This window comes from Olea europaea, chromosome 18 (assembly GCF_002742605.1).
Source record: "Olea europaea var. sylvestris chromosome 18, O_europaea_v1, whole genome shotgun sequence".
In the NCBI taxonomy this organism is placed as follows: Eukaryota; Viridiplantae; Streptophyta; class Magnoliopsida; order Lamiales; family Oleaceae; genus Olea; species Olea europaea.
In genome coordinates, this window is record NC_036254.1 from 30,493,631 (window position 1) to 30,509,221 (window position 15,591).

Consider the following 15,591-nt stretch of genomic DNA (forward strand, 5'->3'; position numbering starts at 1 on the left):
TTTAGGCACATATTTTATAGATTTCACAACTTTTTTTTTTTTTTTTTTTTTTGAAACTCTACCAAATAAATTAAGCCTATGTTTGGCCCCCAATTTTTCAAAAATTCTTTTTCTCAAAACTCATTTTTAATCATACATTCTCTTATAAAATAATTTCATACGTAAACTCAATTTTATTTTATTTTTTACTTTTTAACCATACGTTCTCCAACAAAACACTATTCTAAAGTACATATTGACCTAAAAATTGGACTCAAACGAGGGCTAAATTACCTTTTACCTATTTTATCTATATCTAAAAATTTCGACATCGACAAAAAGTTAGAAATAGAAAAATAGGAGAAACTTTAAATTGGAATAATAATTATGATAGGAAAAAAATAGAATTTATTTATTATTTTAAAGACGAAAATAAATCTTAGAAACTTTCATAATTGTTAGGCATGGACATGACTCCTATTAGAGTGACATCTTTTCGAATTGCCACGTCTCTAAAATATGCAGTAACGTACCTTGTTTCTTATATCTTTTTTAAATATTCCAAATCTATTCAAGGTCATTTCTCAAAGTCAAAATGTCAATATTTCACGGAGGCACAAAAGTACGGAAGTCCACTTGTCAGGATATCAAATCTTTTATTTAGTAGTAGACTTAATCCAAACTTTTCATTTGTGTTACTGTAAGTATCAAAACCTTCAAAAAATTTACAGATCAAATCCAGATTGACGAAAACTATCACTGAGGCGGTCAATTGACCCATAAATGAAAATTTTTATAATTTTGCGCAAATAAGATAAAAGTATTTCAATCAAAGCACATTATCCTTCTAGAAAATTATTCTTCTCCTCACTTCTCTCCTCATCTCCTCTCCCCTCCCCTCCATCACATAGGCCAAACCAAAGTTTACCCACCACGTCGACAGCGGCTGCACCATCATTAAAGATTTGGGGGAAAAACCCATCAAATTTTGTAAATGCCTCTCTATTGACCCTTTTTTTTTTTTTTGCAATGACAATGTGACCAACCGATGTCGGGTCCATTGGCTTCTGCGCAAGCAAACTTTGGCACGTTTTGATCGGGACACGATCGAAATTGAATGGTGATAATGGACATGGAAGATGCTTTTATAACGAGGGACAAAAATGTTCGGATGTCGACTAAGATTAGAGATGATTGTAAGCTAATAAACAATCATGCACATTTCCATCAATGTAGAATTGATCTAAGCTCAAGCAGATTCATGCCAAATAAGCAAGGTAGAAAGTTGAATATGGTATCAAGTATACAAAATTTGTTTATATTTTTGCCAATCATTACAGCTTAAAAAAGTTGCTATTTATAGAGCTAAGGCCGACGTGATTACCGTTGGATTAGAACCATGTGGCCTCATTCCAGCAATCGGAGCCTCACATCACTCTCTGTAATACATTAATTACATTGACAATGGGTTAACTGCCTTACATCATTTGCTGACATTTTTTATATTCATTAATACAAACATTACATCAATCATTCTTAAAAATATTGCTTTGAACGTGTCAGGTGTTTCGGCTTTGAGAGAGAAAGCTTCAGATGTGATACGGCCCAGTCAAAAGAAGGAGTGCTTCGGCCCAAGGAGCTTCGAACGAAGATAGTACTTCGGTCGAAGACTAGCTTGTTTCCTTTCAATTTTATCTTGTTGACTACTAGCCGTCTGTATGTAATACCTCCACGTGACATTGATGTGGCCTTCAGTAAGGGCCTCGAACATGAGGCTTAACAGCCTCCAAATGTAACAACATAAATTTACAATCTTTATACTTTGTTTTCCACATAAATGCTCTCCTCTTCAAACTTCAGGTCTCTTTTTATTATTGCAAAGCCTCTCCCTTCATGTTAAGTTGCGATTGAAGAAATTCCTTGAGAAGTAAAGAAAGAAAAAAATGATTCGATAAAACCAAGAAACATGAAAATAATCAACTATAATAAAATCCAATCACCCAATTGGAAACCAAAATTAAAAGAAAAGGCAAAATCAAAACCGATTGTTGGAAGGAATTGGACCTCAAAACCTGGTGTTAGAATATTCGAACCAACATAACAGCAAAGGGGAGCTGACTAACTGAATTTGTTGTGCATAGTGGAACAAATATGATTATGTCACATGGTAGAAGTTAGTGAAATTAGAATATTCGTTTTGTATGTAAATGCTTGTATAGATCCCCTATGTATAAAAGACATATGAAGTGTAAAGACCAGTATTAAAAAAAATTCTCAATCAAATTCGTTCAATTTCTAACTTGGTATCAGAGCAAAAATGGCTAGCACCGATTCCAATGTTCAAGCTCCTTCAACCGAGTTAAATCCTTCATCATCCACAAAAGTTATTGTGGGTTAGTCTTCACCCTTTGGGATGAATCTCACTCAAACTCCATCAGTAAAGCTTGACAAAAACAACTTTCTCTTATGACAAAACATGGTTATGCCTATAATCAAAGGCCACAATCTTGAAGGCTACTTCCTAGAGCAAAACAATGTCCACCCGAGCTCCTTAGTACCCAGACTATTACTGAAGCAGGAGAAGCCATAAAAGTGACCCAAAATCCAGATTACAGTAGATGGATGTCAACTGATCAGTTACTCATGGGGTGGTTGTATTCATCCATGAACCCTGAAATGCTATGAGGGTCATGGGATGCACTAGCTCAAGCAGTTTGTGGAATGTAGTCAAAGAAAGTTATGGAATATTGAATAGATCAAGGGTGACGTTCCTCACTAGGGAGTTGCAGAGACCTAGAAAAGGTTCTATGACTATGGATCAGTACCTTACCACCATTAAGCAGTTAGCTGATAACCTGCAAATAGCAGGAAAAAAAGGTAGATCATAGTGATCTTGTAACCCATGTTCTTGCAGGACTTGATGAAGAATACATACCCATTGTGGTGCAAATTAACAGCAGGGATGATATTTTGTGGTATGAGCTATCATCAGTTCTTATGACCTTCGAAAGCAGGCTTGAATGTCTTAATCAAGTCAAGAATGGCTTAGCATCTTTGAATGTCAGTCATTCAAGTGTATAGTTGGCTCAAAGGTCTGGATCAGGTGGTGGTAGAACCTTCAGAGCTGGAAGTGGTAGAAGGTACACAAACTTCAGAGGAAGAACAAGAGGCAGAGGAAGAGTAGGCAAGACAAGTGAAAATCAAGGACCATGTCAAATCTGTGGACTAAATATCCACTCAGCTAGTTGGTGTTTTAATAGGTATGATGACAGATACATGGGGAGCAGACCTAGTAGTCAAAACCATCAGGCCAGTACATCAACTTCTACATATGCTGCTGCACCAAGAATCATTGAAGATCCAGCATGGTTTGCTGATTTTGGTGCTAGCAACCATGTTACAACAGACAAAGGTAACATGGACATAGCTAAGAAATATAATGGTAAGGAGAAATATCTTGTTGGTAATGGAAACTCATTAGAAATTGCAAAATTGAGAAAGGAAGTATTTTTGCAATAGATAACACTCTTACACTGAATAAACTGCTACATGTGCCTGAAATAAAAAATAACTTAATCAGTGTATCTCAGGTTACATATGATAGCAATGTGTTCATTGAGTTCTTTCCTGACCATTGTGCTGTGAAGGATCTAAAAACTAGGAAGACCCTGCTGCAAGGGATGCTTAAGGATGCTTTATATCAGCTGAAGGTACCAAACCCAAAGTAAAACCACCAGAATAATTCCAGCTGCATCACGGTGAATTCTAGTTGTGATGAGTCAACCAAAGGAGTCAAGTTAGAGTCTAAAGTTGATATATGGTATAGAAGGCTAGGTCATCCATCAAATCATGTGTTAAGTCAAGTCCTGAAATCTTGTAATAAATCCACCAAAGTTAATGAAATTCTAGCTTTCTGTGAACCATGTCAACTTGGCAAATCCCATGCATTGCCATTTCACATGTCCTCATCACATTCAATAAATCCTTTGGACCTAATCTATACAGACATCTGAGGACCAGCTCCCAATTCTACCTCAAGGTTTAGGTATTATATCATTTTGTGGATGATCATAGCAAGTTTACTTGGATCTACCCCCATGAAACACAAATCTGAGGCACTAAGCATCTTTACAAAATTCAAAAATTTGGTTGAAAATAAGCTTGAGAGAAAGATTAAAACCTTACAATCTAATTGGGGAGGTGAGCTCAGGAACTTTTATAAAATTACCTTGGAATCTGGAATTGAACTTAGACATTCTTGCCCTTATACTTCTGTGTAAACTGGTAGGGCAGAGAGGAAACATAGGCACATCACTGAGACCGGCCTAGCACTCTTGGCTCAGGCTCAAATTTCCTTACACTACTGGGAGGAGTCCTTCAAAACAGCAACATACTTGATCAACAGACTACCCACACCTATATTACAGTACAAATCTCCCTTTCAAGTGCTGTATGGAAGAAACTTTGATTACAAAACACTCAAAATTTTTGGATGTGCTTGTTACCCTTACCTTAGACCATACCAGAAACACAAACTTGATTTCCACTCACAAAAATGCACCTTTCTTAGCTATGGTGATTCACACAAAGGATTTAAGTGCCTAAGCTCTAGTGGTAGAATTTATATATCTGGACATGTCATATTCAATGAACTAGATTTTCCTTTCAAGTCAGGATTCTTAAAAAAACTGACTCAACCACAAACCTCAGAATCTATCATAAGTCTACTTCCATTTAACATTGAGTCCAGTCATAAAATAATACCTCAAGGTACATCTGATATAATCTATCCCAGTGCATCAACTGCAGTAGGCTCCTCTGGTAGAGAACTAGATCCTAGAGTAGGAGTTGAGGTAGGTGAAGAAAACAACAGTACTGAAGTAAATTAGAATGAATCAGTTGATCAGGTGGTTGATGATGTTCAACGGAATGAATGTGGAACTGAATACACTGAAAATGAAGCTGATGTTGATGATCAAATTGCAAAACAAACTGATGGACATCATATAGTCACTAGAAGCAAGGCGGGAATTTTCAAACCAAAGATTTACACAAGCCAAAGAATGGACAAATCAACAGAAACTGAACCAGTAACTGTTAGTTATGCAATGCTAAATGACAATTGGAGAAATGCAATGCATGAGGAATATAATGCCCTGATGAAACAAAACTTGGACATTATTACCTCATGAAGTTGGAATGAAGATAATTGGAAGCAAATGGGTGTTCAAGTTGAAGCGTGATTCAGAGGACAAAGTACAAAGGCATAAAGCTAGGTTGGTTGCCAAAGGGTTCCTACAAACACCTGGAGTAGATTTTGGTGAGACCTTTTATCAAAGCATCGACATAGAAGATCATCCTAACACTTGTTGTATCAAAGAAAAGGAATATTAGGCAGGTAGATGTGAATAATGCCTTTCTGAATGGTAAGCTAAATGAGGTGCTATACATGCATCAACTAGAAGGATTTGTATATGGAAGAAATCCCAACTTTGTGTGCAAATTGGAGAAGGCATTACATAGATTAAGGCAGGCGCCAAGGGCATGGCATGAAAGGCTAAAAAGTACCCCGTTGAAATGGAACTTTAAATAGTCCAAGGCAAATAACTCACTTGTTTACGTGGATGATATAGTGATGACAGGAAGCAACAATCAGCAATTACAAGAGTTTATTGATAATCTGAACACAAACTTTGTTCTCGAGGATATAGAAAACCTCAGCCGGTTCTTGGGTATAGAAGTGTTTAGAGACAAAGCAGGACTATATTTGACTCACACAAAATATACTATTGACCTACTCAAATATTTGGGTATGAAAATCTAAAACCAAGCTTGACACCCATGGCAGCTGGGAAGTAAATATCTAAGACTGAGGGACGGGCTTTGGAAAATCCAACCTTGAACAGAAGTACTATCGGTGGCCTCCAGTATTTAGCTTATACAAGACCTGGTCTCGCTTATTCCGTTAATAAAATGAGCCATTTTTTCGAACGCCAACCGATGCTCACTGGAAGGCACTCACAAGAGTATTTAGATACCTGAAAGGAACACTAAAACATGGCCTTGCCATTCAAAAGAGTGATAACCTGGACATAACAACATTTGCAGATTCTGATTGGGCATCATGCCCAGATGTAGAAGATCTACTACAGGTTATTGTGTATATCTTGGAGATAACTTGGTGTCCTGGTGTTCGAAAAAGCAACATGTGGTTGCAAGGTCAAGAACAGAGACAGAGTACAGGGCATTGACTCATAGTGCGTCAGAGATTACATGGATTCAATCCTTGATGAATAAGTTAAGAATACAACAGAGGATTATCCCAATAATCTAGTATGATCATTGGCTTCAAACCCAGTTTACCATGTACGTACCAAGCATATAGAGCTCGATATTCATTTTGTGAGAGACAAGGTTCTTAGAGGGGAATTGAAAATTAATTATGTGCCATCATTAGATCATACAGTAGACTTGCTAACAAAATCACTTGCTCACTCAAGATTCTTGTTCCTTAGAGACAAGCTTGGAGTAGTAGAAACACACTCCACCTTGAGGGGGGTGTTAGAATATTCGAACCAACATAATAGCAAAGGGGAGCTGACTAACTGAATTTGATGTGCATGGTGGAACAAATACGGTTATGTCACATGGCAGAAGTTAGTGGAATTAGAATATTCATTTTGTATGTAAATGCTTGTATAAATCCCCAGTGTATAAAAGGCAAATGAAGTGTAAAGATCAGTATTAAAAAAAGATTCACAATCAAATTCGTTCAATTTCTGACTCCTGGTAATTCTACTTCACGACAACACTTCTCATAAAAGCCTCCTCAATTCTTCCAATATTAGTAATACTAGTAAAAGGCTCATCTCTTCTCTATCCCAAAAAACCAGTTTCTAATTTTGCTTCTAGTTTGATTTCTAGTAATTTCAATCAAAACCATCAGCTATCTGTGAGCTTTTATTTGACTCTGAGGTCTGTGCAGCGATGGAGCCACGATGTGGATTGGAATCCCCGATGAGTCATGGAGCTCAATGAAGATTACTTTGTCTATTGCTTCCCTTTTTCTAGCGAAACATCGCTATTATGGAAGAATCTAGTGGGAAAGAAGAAGGGTACGACGTGCGGTGGTGGCGTGATGCCGGTGTTGGTCGTCGGCAAGATGGGTGAACTTTGGTTTGGTTTCTGTGATGGAAGGAAGAGGTGGGCAGAACTTAAAAAGAAAGAGAATAAATTTATAGACGGGTAAATGTGTTTTGACTCAAGTACCCTTTCCTTATTTGGTTAAAAAAAAATTAAAAAAAATTCCATTTTTTGGTCAATCAATGGCCTCAAGGTCAGTTTTCATCAATTTTTGAATCTTTTTAAAGATTTGGTACCTACAATGGCACTAATGAAAGTTTTGAATTAAGATTGCTACTAAATGAAAGGTTCGGTACCTTGGTGACAATTCTCACTTTTAGATATATTAGGATACATAATTAAAACAAGAATATATAACTTAACCTTAAAGTTATTTAGCCCCGGGTTTAAATTTTAATTTAATAAAAATTGATGAAATATGTAATTGAAAATTGTAAATCTATAATATATTAAAAGTGTGGATTGAGGAGAAACTTTTGAATACCAATTTTACCTTTACATATTTAGTTATTATTTATATATCAATTCTACCTTTATATATTTAATATAGTACCATTTAATATAAATTAGAAGTGTAGATTGAGAAGAAACTTTTGAATACCAATTTTACCCTTACATATTTAGTTATATGTCAGTTCTACTGTTATATATTTAATATAGTACCATTTAACATAATTTAACTTCATTTAATATCCATTTAAGTGTGATGCTATTAATTAAATTCAAAAATATTTTTTAATTTTTATAAATGGTTATTTAAGGCCATCATTTGAGTTCCTTAAACAATATCCATTTTTCAATTTCTCACGTTGAATAAATTGAATTAATGCTCTTAATAAAAATCCCTTATATTTTTAGCTACATGCCAATTCTACCCTTATATATTTAATATAGTACAATTTAATATAATTTTACTTCATTTAATATCCACTAATTGTAATATTTATTTTATATTGCAGTACTTAAAAATTTACATTAATTAAATTAAGTTTAATTACTTACATTGTTTAAATTAAATTTACCACTTTAAGAACTAAGCACACATATTATAGATGTAATTTTATTATAATTATATAATAAAATATATTAAAGGTTGCATTAATATAATGCTAGATTAATTATCATATAAAATAATATTTATTATATTTTTAATATGATTATATATGTAGACGAGCTTTGATTTTAAGCGATTAAACTTAATTTAGTTAATCCAAAATTATGAGTACTCCAATATGAAAAATGAACTCTATCATTAATCTATCTATTTTGAATATAAATTTGGTTTCTTATTTAAAATAAATGCTATGGATTAATATGATGAGCATTATTAATATGTAATTTTTTATTTTTAAATATGTTTAGATAATATACATTTTTTGTTTTATTTTTAGATAAAAAAAAGTTACGGTACAGATAGAATGAGTAATTTTTTTAATTTGAAAATTATTTACGTACCTTTAGTTTACTTATACGTAAACATTTTAAACTTAATTGAATGTACATCTTTTAATTTGAATTTTTTTCGTGTCTGTCTATACTACAAAATTGGGCGATGTACTCGTAATAGTTGAAAATAGGGGTCCAACCAAAGTCTAGCATAAACAAATAATTGCATTTCAATTTATTCAATATTTTCACTTTATGTGCGTAACTTTCATAAAACTTTTATTTATATGTATATTCTTTCATAATAAATTTTTTTCCTTTAACACTAACAATTGCCTTATTTTAAAAGTATTATGTATATCATTCATTCCGCATATAAAATGTGCAACGTACGTGCTTACTGCTAGTCTCATGAAATATGTGATTAAAATTGATTATTGACTTTGATTTAAATATATATCTTAATCTTAATCTTTACCAAACATGGGCTTAAATTTAAATCTTAATCTTAATCTTTACCAAACATGAGCTTAAAAAACTTGTAAACACATTCGCCATGTAAAGATTACACTATTATAAAAGTATTTGTTTTATTGAAAATTTAAAAGGAATGAAAATGAATACATAATTTTAAAGAACTCACATCGATATGTCTTCGAAATATTTACATTTTACTTTTTTTTTTTAATTATTTACCTAAAGTCATATATATATCGTGTATTCATGCTCGTACTTCTTATGTTGCTAGCCACGAGTCATCGAAGATGAACATACACGAGAAATCTATCTTGATTAGTTACCATCATGTTGTATGCCCATGTTTTGACCCTCAACTATAGTCTATACGTATTTGTGTGTATATAGATAGACGAATTTACATGAAGTCTTGTGGGGTCAGCTGACCCATAGATCCGAGTAAATTTTTGAAATATATACCTTTTGCTAGGTCAAATTTAGAAATAATTTATTTTCCTGCTTATTTGTTATATAGCTAGAATTGGTTGTTATAAAATCGGGTTCCTGTTTTATCTCAATAAATTAAGATCTGATTCTATAGTTTTCATGCATTATTAGGTCTGTTATATCTAGACTAGATGCATTTTTTAATATTTATATCCATTAACAGTAAAATTCTTAACGGAAAAAATATATGTAAATGTCAAGTTTTGATTTTGATCTCACTTTGAATGTTGAGACTTCATCATGATTTGGCTGTTGAAATTGATTGTATTTTTATGGTTGAAATTATTATTCCGAGTAAATTAGGATTCATTTATATATTGAATTTCTTGCGAAACAATTATCAAAAAATATTATAAAAGAAAATCTCCATTTTCGAGTGACAAGCAAAATACTAACGTAAATGAGCATTCAAGAGAAAAAAGATGTTCTGAATTTTTATTTGTTTATAATTTAATTTTTTATCCTTCGATGAAAAATATTTGATTGCCCCCCTTCTATATATAAATGTAATTACACTGTTGAAGTCTACAAAATATGTGTAAGGCCCTTTGTAAAGGGGCCAGAGGGGTTGAGCTGACCCCCTTGATAGGTTGTCAACCCCTATACCCCAAGCAGGCCCCACAAAATATATACATACGAAGGGTTCTACATGTACACAGAGTCGTAAGGCTTGGTGTACAGCCTCCTCACATGGGAGTGGGGCCCGAGCATTAATTGGGCTTGCCCCCCCCCCCCCTTGTGTGAGGGGAGTATACTTCACAACTCAATGTACAAGGGGTAAAAAAAAAAGGGTTGAACCTCAACTTTAAGGGCCTCCACCGCCACGTCTTTAAAGTTTTGTGAGGGAGGTAAATCGTGGGATGTGCCCCAACAGGTCAGGGAACAAGAGTTACATGTACACTGCGCTTACAAGGAGTCCAATTTCATGTTTCAAGAATCGAACCCTCATACTGCGACTGCTAGCAATGGGTGAGATAACATCACTCCTGTCTTTTGCACCACTAAACTATGCTCTGGGTAAAATCCTATACATAAATTGTTTGAGAGAAGGTCAGCCTCTATTATTTGGGTCGCTGCTGAAAATGACAAGATTATTAAAAAGGTTGAACCCCAACCTTAAGGGCCCCCACCGACCCTGCCCTGGACCATCGTGGAGGAGGTAAATCGCAGGATGTACCTCCCAGGAGTCAGGGGGGAGAGCACATGGATAGGCCAAGGCTGTTAACCCATATGGTAACTCCCGCTTGCAACAAAGCCAATTCCACCTTACGGGGAATCGAACTCTGCACACTGCCGCGCTGAGCCCTATCCGCCCTCCCCTTTGCCACTGGGAGATATGCCCTGGGGGCAAAAATGACAAGATTATTATTACTATACAATGTCGTCTTATGCAGTGCAATAAAAAATGCATAAGCTTCTTTATCATTCAGTTAATTTAAATGTCAAAATTTTATAAATTATACAATTGTACAAGGCGATGATTGTATTACATGTAAATCACAACTTACAGATAGTTTATCAACAAATAATGTGGCAATATTTAATTGGATTAAAATCTCGTCAACTTAAAAAAATAAAAATAAAAAACCTCATTTTCATTTTAACACATCATCGATCTCTAAAAAATTATGTAAATGTTGATGTACAATAAGCATTTTTTGAAGGGCAGTTGTTATCGCGCCGACTTTCATTGTTGATAATAGTAAATAGAGGCAATTGAGATTTGGCTACTGTTATTTAAATGTCTTATTAAATTATTCATAAAATTGTCATTCGTAGCTATTTCTTAATAATGGTTAATCTTGTTATATCATATTAACACTGTATAATATAAATTTTGAATTATATAAAAACAATACAACCTAATATTTTGATTTTAAATATCTTTTGTGTTTTTATTTTTACTTATATGTTATCATATACACGGTCTAAGTTTAGGGGATGTTCTCGATTGGAAATTTAGTGGATTTTCAATGACCTTGTAAATTTTGATGTCACCATTACAAAATTTAATGGATTATCTTAAAATTTATTAAAATCTATGTATCCAATAATTCGTGGATTGATAAGATTTCATTAATAAATGAATTTTTGAGAAATTTAGATGGGTTTACAGCTTTAAAATACAGATAATAAACTCTTTTGAAATCTCACACTTTTTGAGATTCTTATAAGGGTGCGTTCGATTGCCAATATTTTCTTTGAAAAATGTATATTTTTCATCAAAATTCATACTTTTGTACTATTTGACTGATTCTTTTTTATGAAAAATATTTTCCTACTTCTGGTCACGTAACTATATTTTCCTCAAAATCAAGGAAAATATTTTCTTTAGGAGGAGTAGGATTTTATTTTCCAGAAAATTCACTCTCTTTCATATATCAACTCTCTCTCTCTCTCTCTTCTACCCACCAATAAAAATTGGACAAGTATAATATTTTATACGTTGAAAATTAAATTAATCAAATGCATTTAATTGATAATTTTCACACAAATATGTTTTAGGCAATTGAACTATCTAAAACTTTCGATGCAAATTACATGCTTGCAATCAAACACATCCTAAGTTTTATAAATATCTATTCAAATTTAAGATATTAAAATCTCATTATAATCTTTTAAAATCCCAACCAAACATGCTCTTCCAGTCTGTCTTGCTCTCACTAAACTGCCTCTCAGCAAGTAGGTTCCCATGCAAGACCCATTTTTATAAAAAGGAACAGTTGTCTTGGGTGTACAGCAATACCCCTCTCACAATGAGGGGGTCCACAAATATAATATTCATGTGATACCCCTTACATTGCGAGAGTATTGTACACCATGGTGTACAAGAAGCTTTATTGAAAAACGAATTGGCCAAAAAACCCACCCAATGATCACGTGAGTGGTTGTGGGATTCTGTACAACAAGCTTCGTCCAAACTGCTTAACTGGTCGCCCAAGAGACTCTCAGAATGGTTATAAAAAGGACAAGAAATCTTTCAAAAAAAACTTAAGCTTGGAAAAAAATGGCTCTAATTTTAGTCCCCCACTTCACTATTTTCCCTTTCATGTCTTAAGGCCACACTAGCCAAACATGCTCTTCCAATATGTCTTGCTCTCACTAAATTGCCTCTCAGCAAGTAGGTCCCCATGCAGGACCCACTTGTATAAAAAGGAACAGTTGTGTTGGGTGTACAGCACTTATTGTTGTACACGCATACACACCTCTCACAATGAGAGGTCCACAAATATAATATTCATGTGGGCCCCCTCACATTATGAGAGGATTGTACACCATTGTGTACAAAAAGTTTTATTGAAAAATGAATTGGCCAAAAACCCACCCCCAATGATCATGTAAGTGGCTGGGGGATTTTGTGCAACAAGCTTTGTCCAAACTGTTTAACTAGCCGCCCAAGAGACTCTCAGAATTGTTATAAAAAGGACAAGAAATCTTGCAAAAAAATACTGAAGCTTCAAAAAAAAATGGCTCTAATTTCAATCCCCCATTTCATTATTTTCCCTTTCATGTCTCAAGGCCACACCAGCCAAACATGCTCTTCCAGTCTGTCTTGCTCTCACTAAACTGCCTCTCAGCAAATAGGTCCTCATGCAGGACCCACTTGTATAAAAAGGAACAGTCGTGATGGGTGTACAGCAATACCTCTCTCACAATGAGAGGGTCCACAAATATAATATTCATGTGGGACCCCTCACATTGTGAGAGAATTGTACACCATGGTGTATAAGAAGTTTTATTGAGAAATGAATTGGCCAAAAACCCACCCCCAATGATCATGTGAGTGGTTGGGGGATTCTGTACGACAAGATTCGTCCAAACTGCTTAACTGGCCGCCCAAGAGACTCTCAGAATGGTTATAAAAAGGACAAGAAATCTTGCAAAAAAATACTCAAGCTTGGAAAAAAAAAAGGCTCTAATTTCAGTCCTCCATTTCATTATTTTCCCTTTCATGTCTTAAGGCCACACTAGCCAAACATGCTCTTCCAATCTATCTTGCTCTCACTAAACTGCCTCTCAGCAGGTAGGTCCCCATGCAGGACCCATTTGTATAAAAAGGAACAGTTGCGTTGAGTGTACAGCACTTATTGTTGTACACCCATACATCCCTCTCACAATGAGAGGGTTTACAAATATAATATTCATGTGTGCCCACTCACATTATGAGATGACTGTACACCATGGTTTACAAGAAACTTTATTGAAAAATGAATTGGCCAAATACCTATCCCAAATGATCATGTGAGTGGTTGGGGGATTATGTACGGCAAGCTTCGTTCAAACTACTTAATTGGCCGCCAAGAGACTCTCAGAATGGTTATAAAAAGGACAAGAAATCTTACAAAAAAATACTAAAGTTTCAAAAAAAAATGGCTCTAATTTTAGTCCCCCATTTCATTATTTCTCTTTCATGTCTCAAGGCCACACCAGCCAAACATGCTCTTCCAATCTGTCTTGCTCTCACTAAACTGCCTCTCAACAAGTAGGTCCCCATGCAGGATCCACTTGTATAAAAAGGAACAATTGTGTTGAGTGTACAGCAATACCTCTCTCACAATGAGAGGGCCCACAAATATAATATTCATGTGGGACCCCTCACATTGTGACAGAATTGTACACCATGGTGTATAAGCTTTATTGAAAAACGAACTGGCCAAAAACCTACCCCCCCCCCCAAATGATCATGTGAGTGGTTGGGGGATTCTGTACGTCAAGCTTCGTCCAAACTGCTTAACTGGCCACCCAAGAGACTCTCAGAATGGTTATAAAAAGGACAAGAAATCTTGCTAAAAAATACTCAAGCTTGGAAAAAAAATGGCTCTAATTTCAGTCCCTCATTTCATTATTTTCCCTTTCATGTCTCAAGGCCACACCATCCTTCTTCTCTATCTCGGCCGCCTCCTCCGGCAACGTTCTATTGCTGTCACAATTTTCACCACCGTCGAAAACTCTCCATGCATTCGGGCTATTCTTCAGGACAGTGATATTAAACTTGTTGAACTCCCGTTTCCACAAAAAATAGATGGGGTACCTCATGGAGTTGAAAACACTGATAAATTTCCATCCATGGCTTGTTTTATCCCTTTTGCTATTGCTACAACAAAATATGCAGCATGATTTTGAAAACTCCATTCAAAATCTTCAGCCTGTTTCCTGCATAATCTCTGATATATTTCTTGGTTAGACTCAACAATCTGCAGTAAAATTCGGTATTCCAAGGCTGGTTTTTTCCGGCATGGGAATTTTTTCCACCACCCAGTGTCAAATAATGGGAAATGATAGGCCACATGCCGAAGCAGTTTCGCCAGATAGTCCCTTTCTGATTCCTGATTTTCCCAAGTTGATGTTGACAAGAAATGACTTTGATCCACCTTTCGGTAAGATTGGACCCACTGGAGAATGGGTGGACTTCGTGGAAGAGCAAATCCTTGCCAAGGTGAAAAGTCATAGCTTAATTGTCAACAGTTTTTATGAGCTAGAGTCAAGCTATGTTGATTATTGGAATCATAAAATGGGGCCAAAAGCTGGGTGTGTTGGGCCACTCTGTTTAGCTAAGTCAACTTCTATGGCTGCCATGGAGAAGCCACTATATATGCAATGGCTAGACGATAAATCTGCATGTAGGAACCCTAGAACCGTTTCAAAACATCAAAAATAGCAAGACTAAGGATCAAGATTTGTAGATCTGAAAACAGTAAAGAAAAACACAAGCGATTTTTGGCCGAAGCCTCGAGGTTCAGCGATTTGTCAAAATCGCCTAATCCCCGTTGAGCATCCACGAAGGAATAAGCTCGAATCTACTAGAACAAAACACACCGGCCAAATTACAGCAGTTTTCGAATCACAGAAGGAACACACAGTTCCAGCCACTACGACAACAATCTTCTCAACAATACAAAGAACTCACACAAGAGTTCATAGCATCACGTCTACTCTCAACCAACAAAAAGAATCAACAAGATTCAAGACGAGAGAGCCAAAAATTCAGAGAGAGTTTTCAACTCAAAACGAAAAGAAAACGAAAGCTGCGTAAAATGAGAGCCAACCCTAACCCTAGAATTGTTGATCTTTTATATGAAATAATCAAATCATTTGATCCAATGGTCCAGAGATTGCCAG

General features: G+C 35.3%; 1 protein-coding gene across 1 annotated transcript; it reads left to right on the forward strand.

Moving 5' to 3' along the window:
- Positions 1 to 7,003: 7,003 nt before the first annotated feature.
- Positions 7,004 to 15,130, forward strand: LOC111366999 (UDP-glycosyltransferase 90A1-like). The gene is made up of 3 exons (XM_022987675.1): positions 7,004 to 7,224; positions 7,350 to 7,422; positions 14,657 to 15,130. The coding sequence occupies exons 1-3, from the start codon at positions 7,004 to 7,006 to the stop codon at positions 15,128 to 15,130; spliced, it is 768 nt and encodes a 255-aa protein (XP_022843443.1).
- Positions 15,131 to 15,591: the final 461 nt, after the last annotated feature.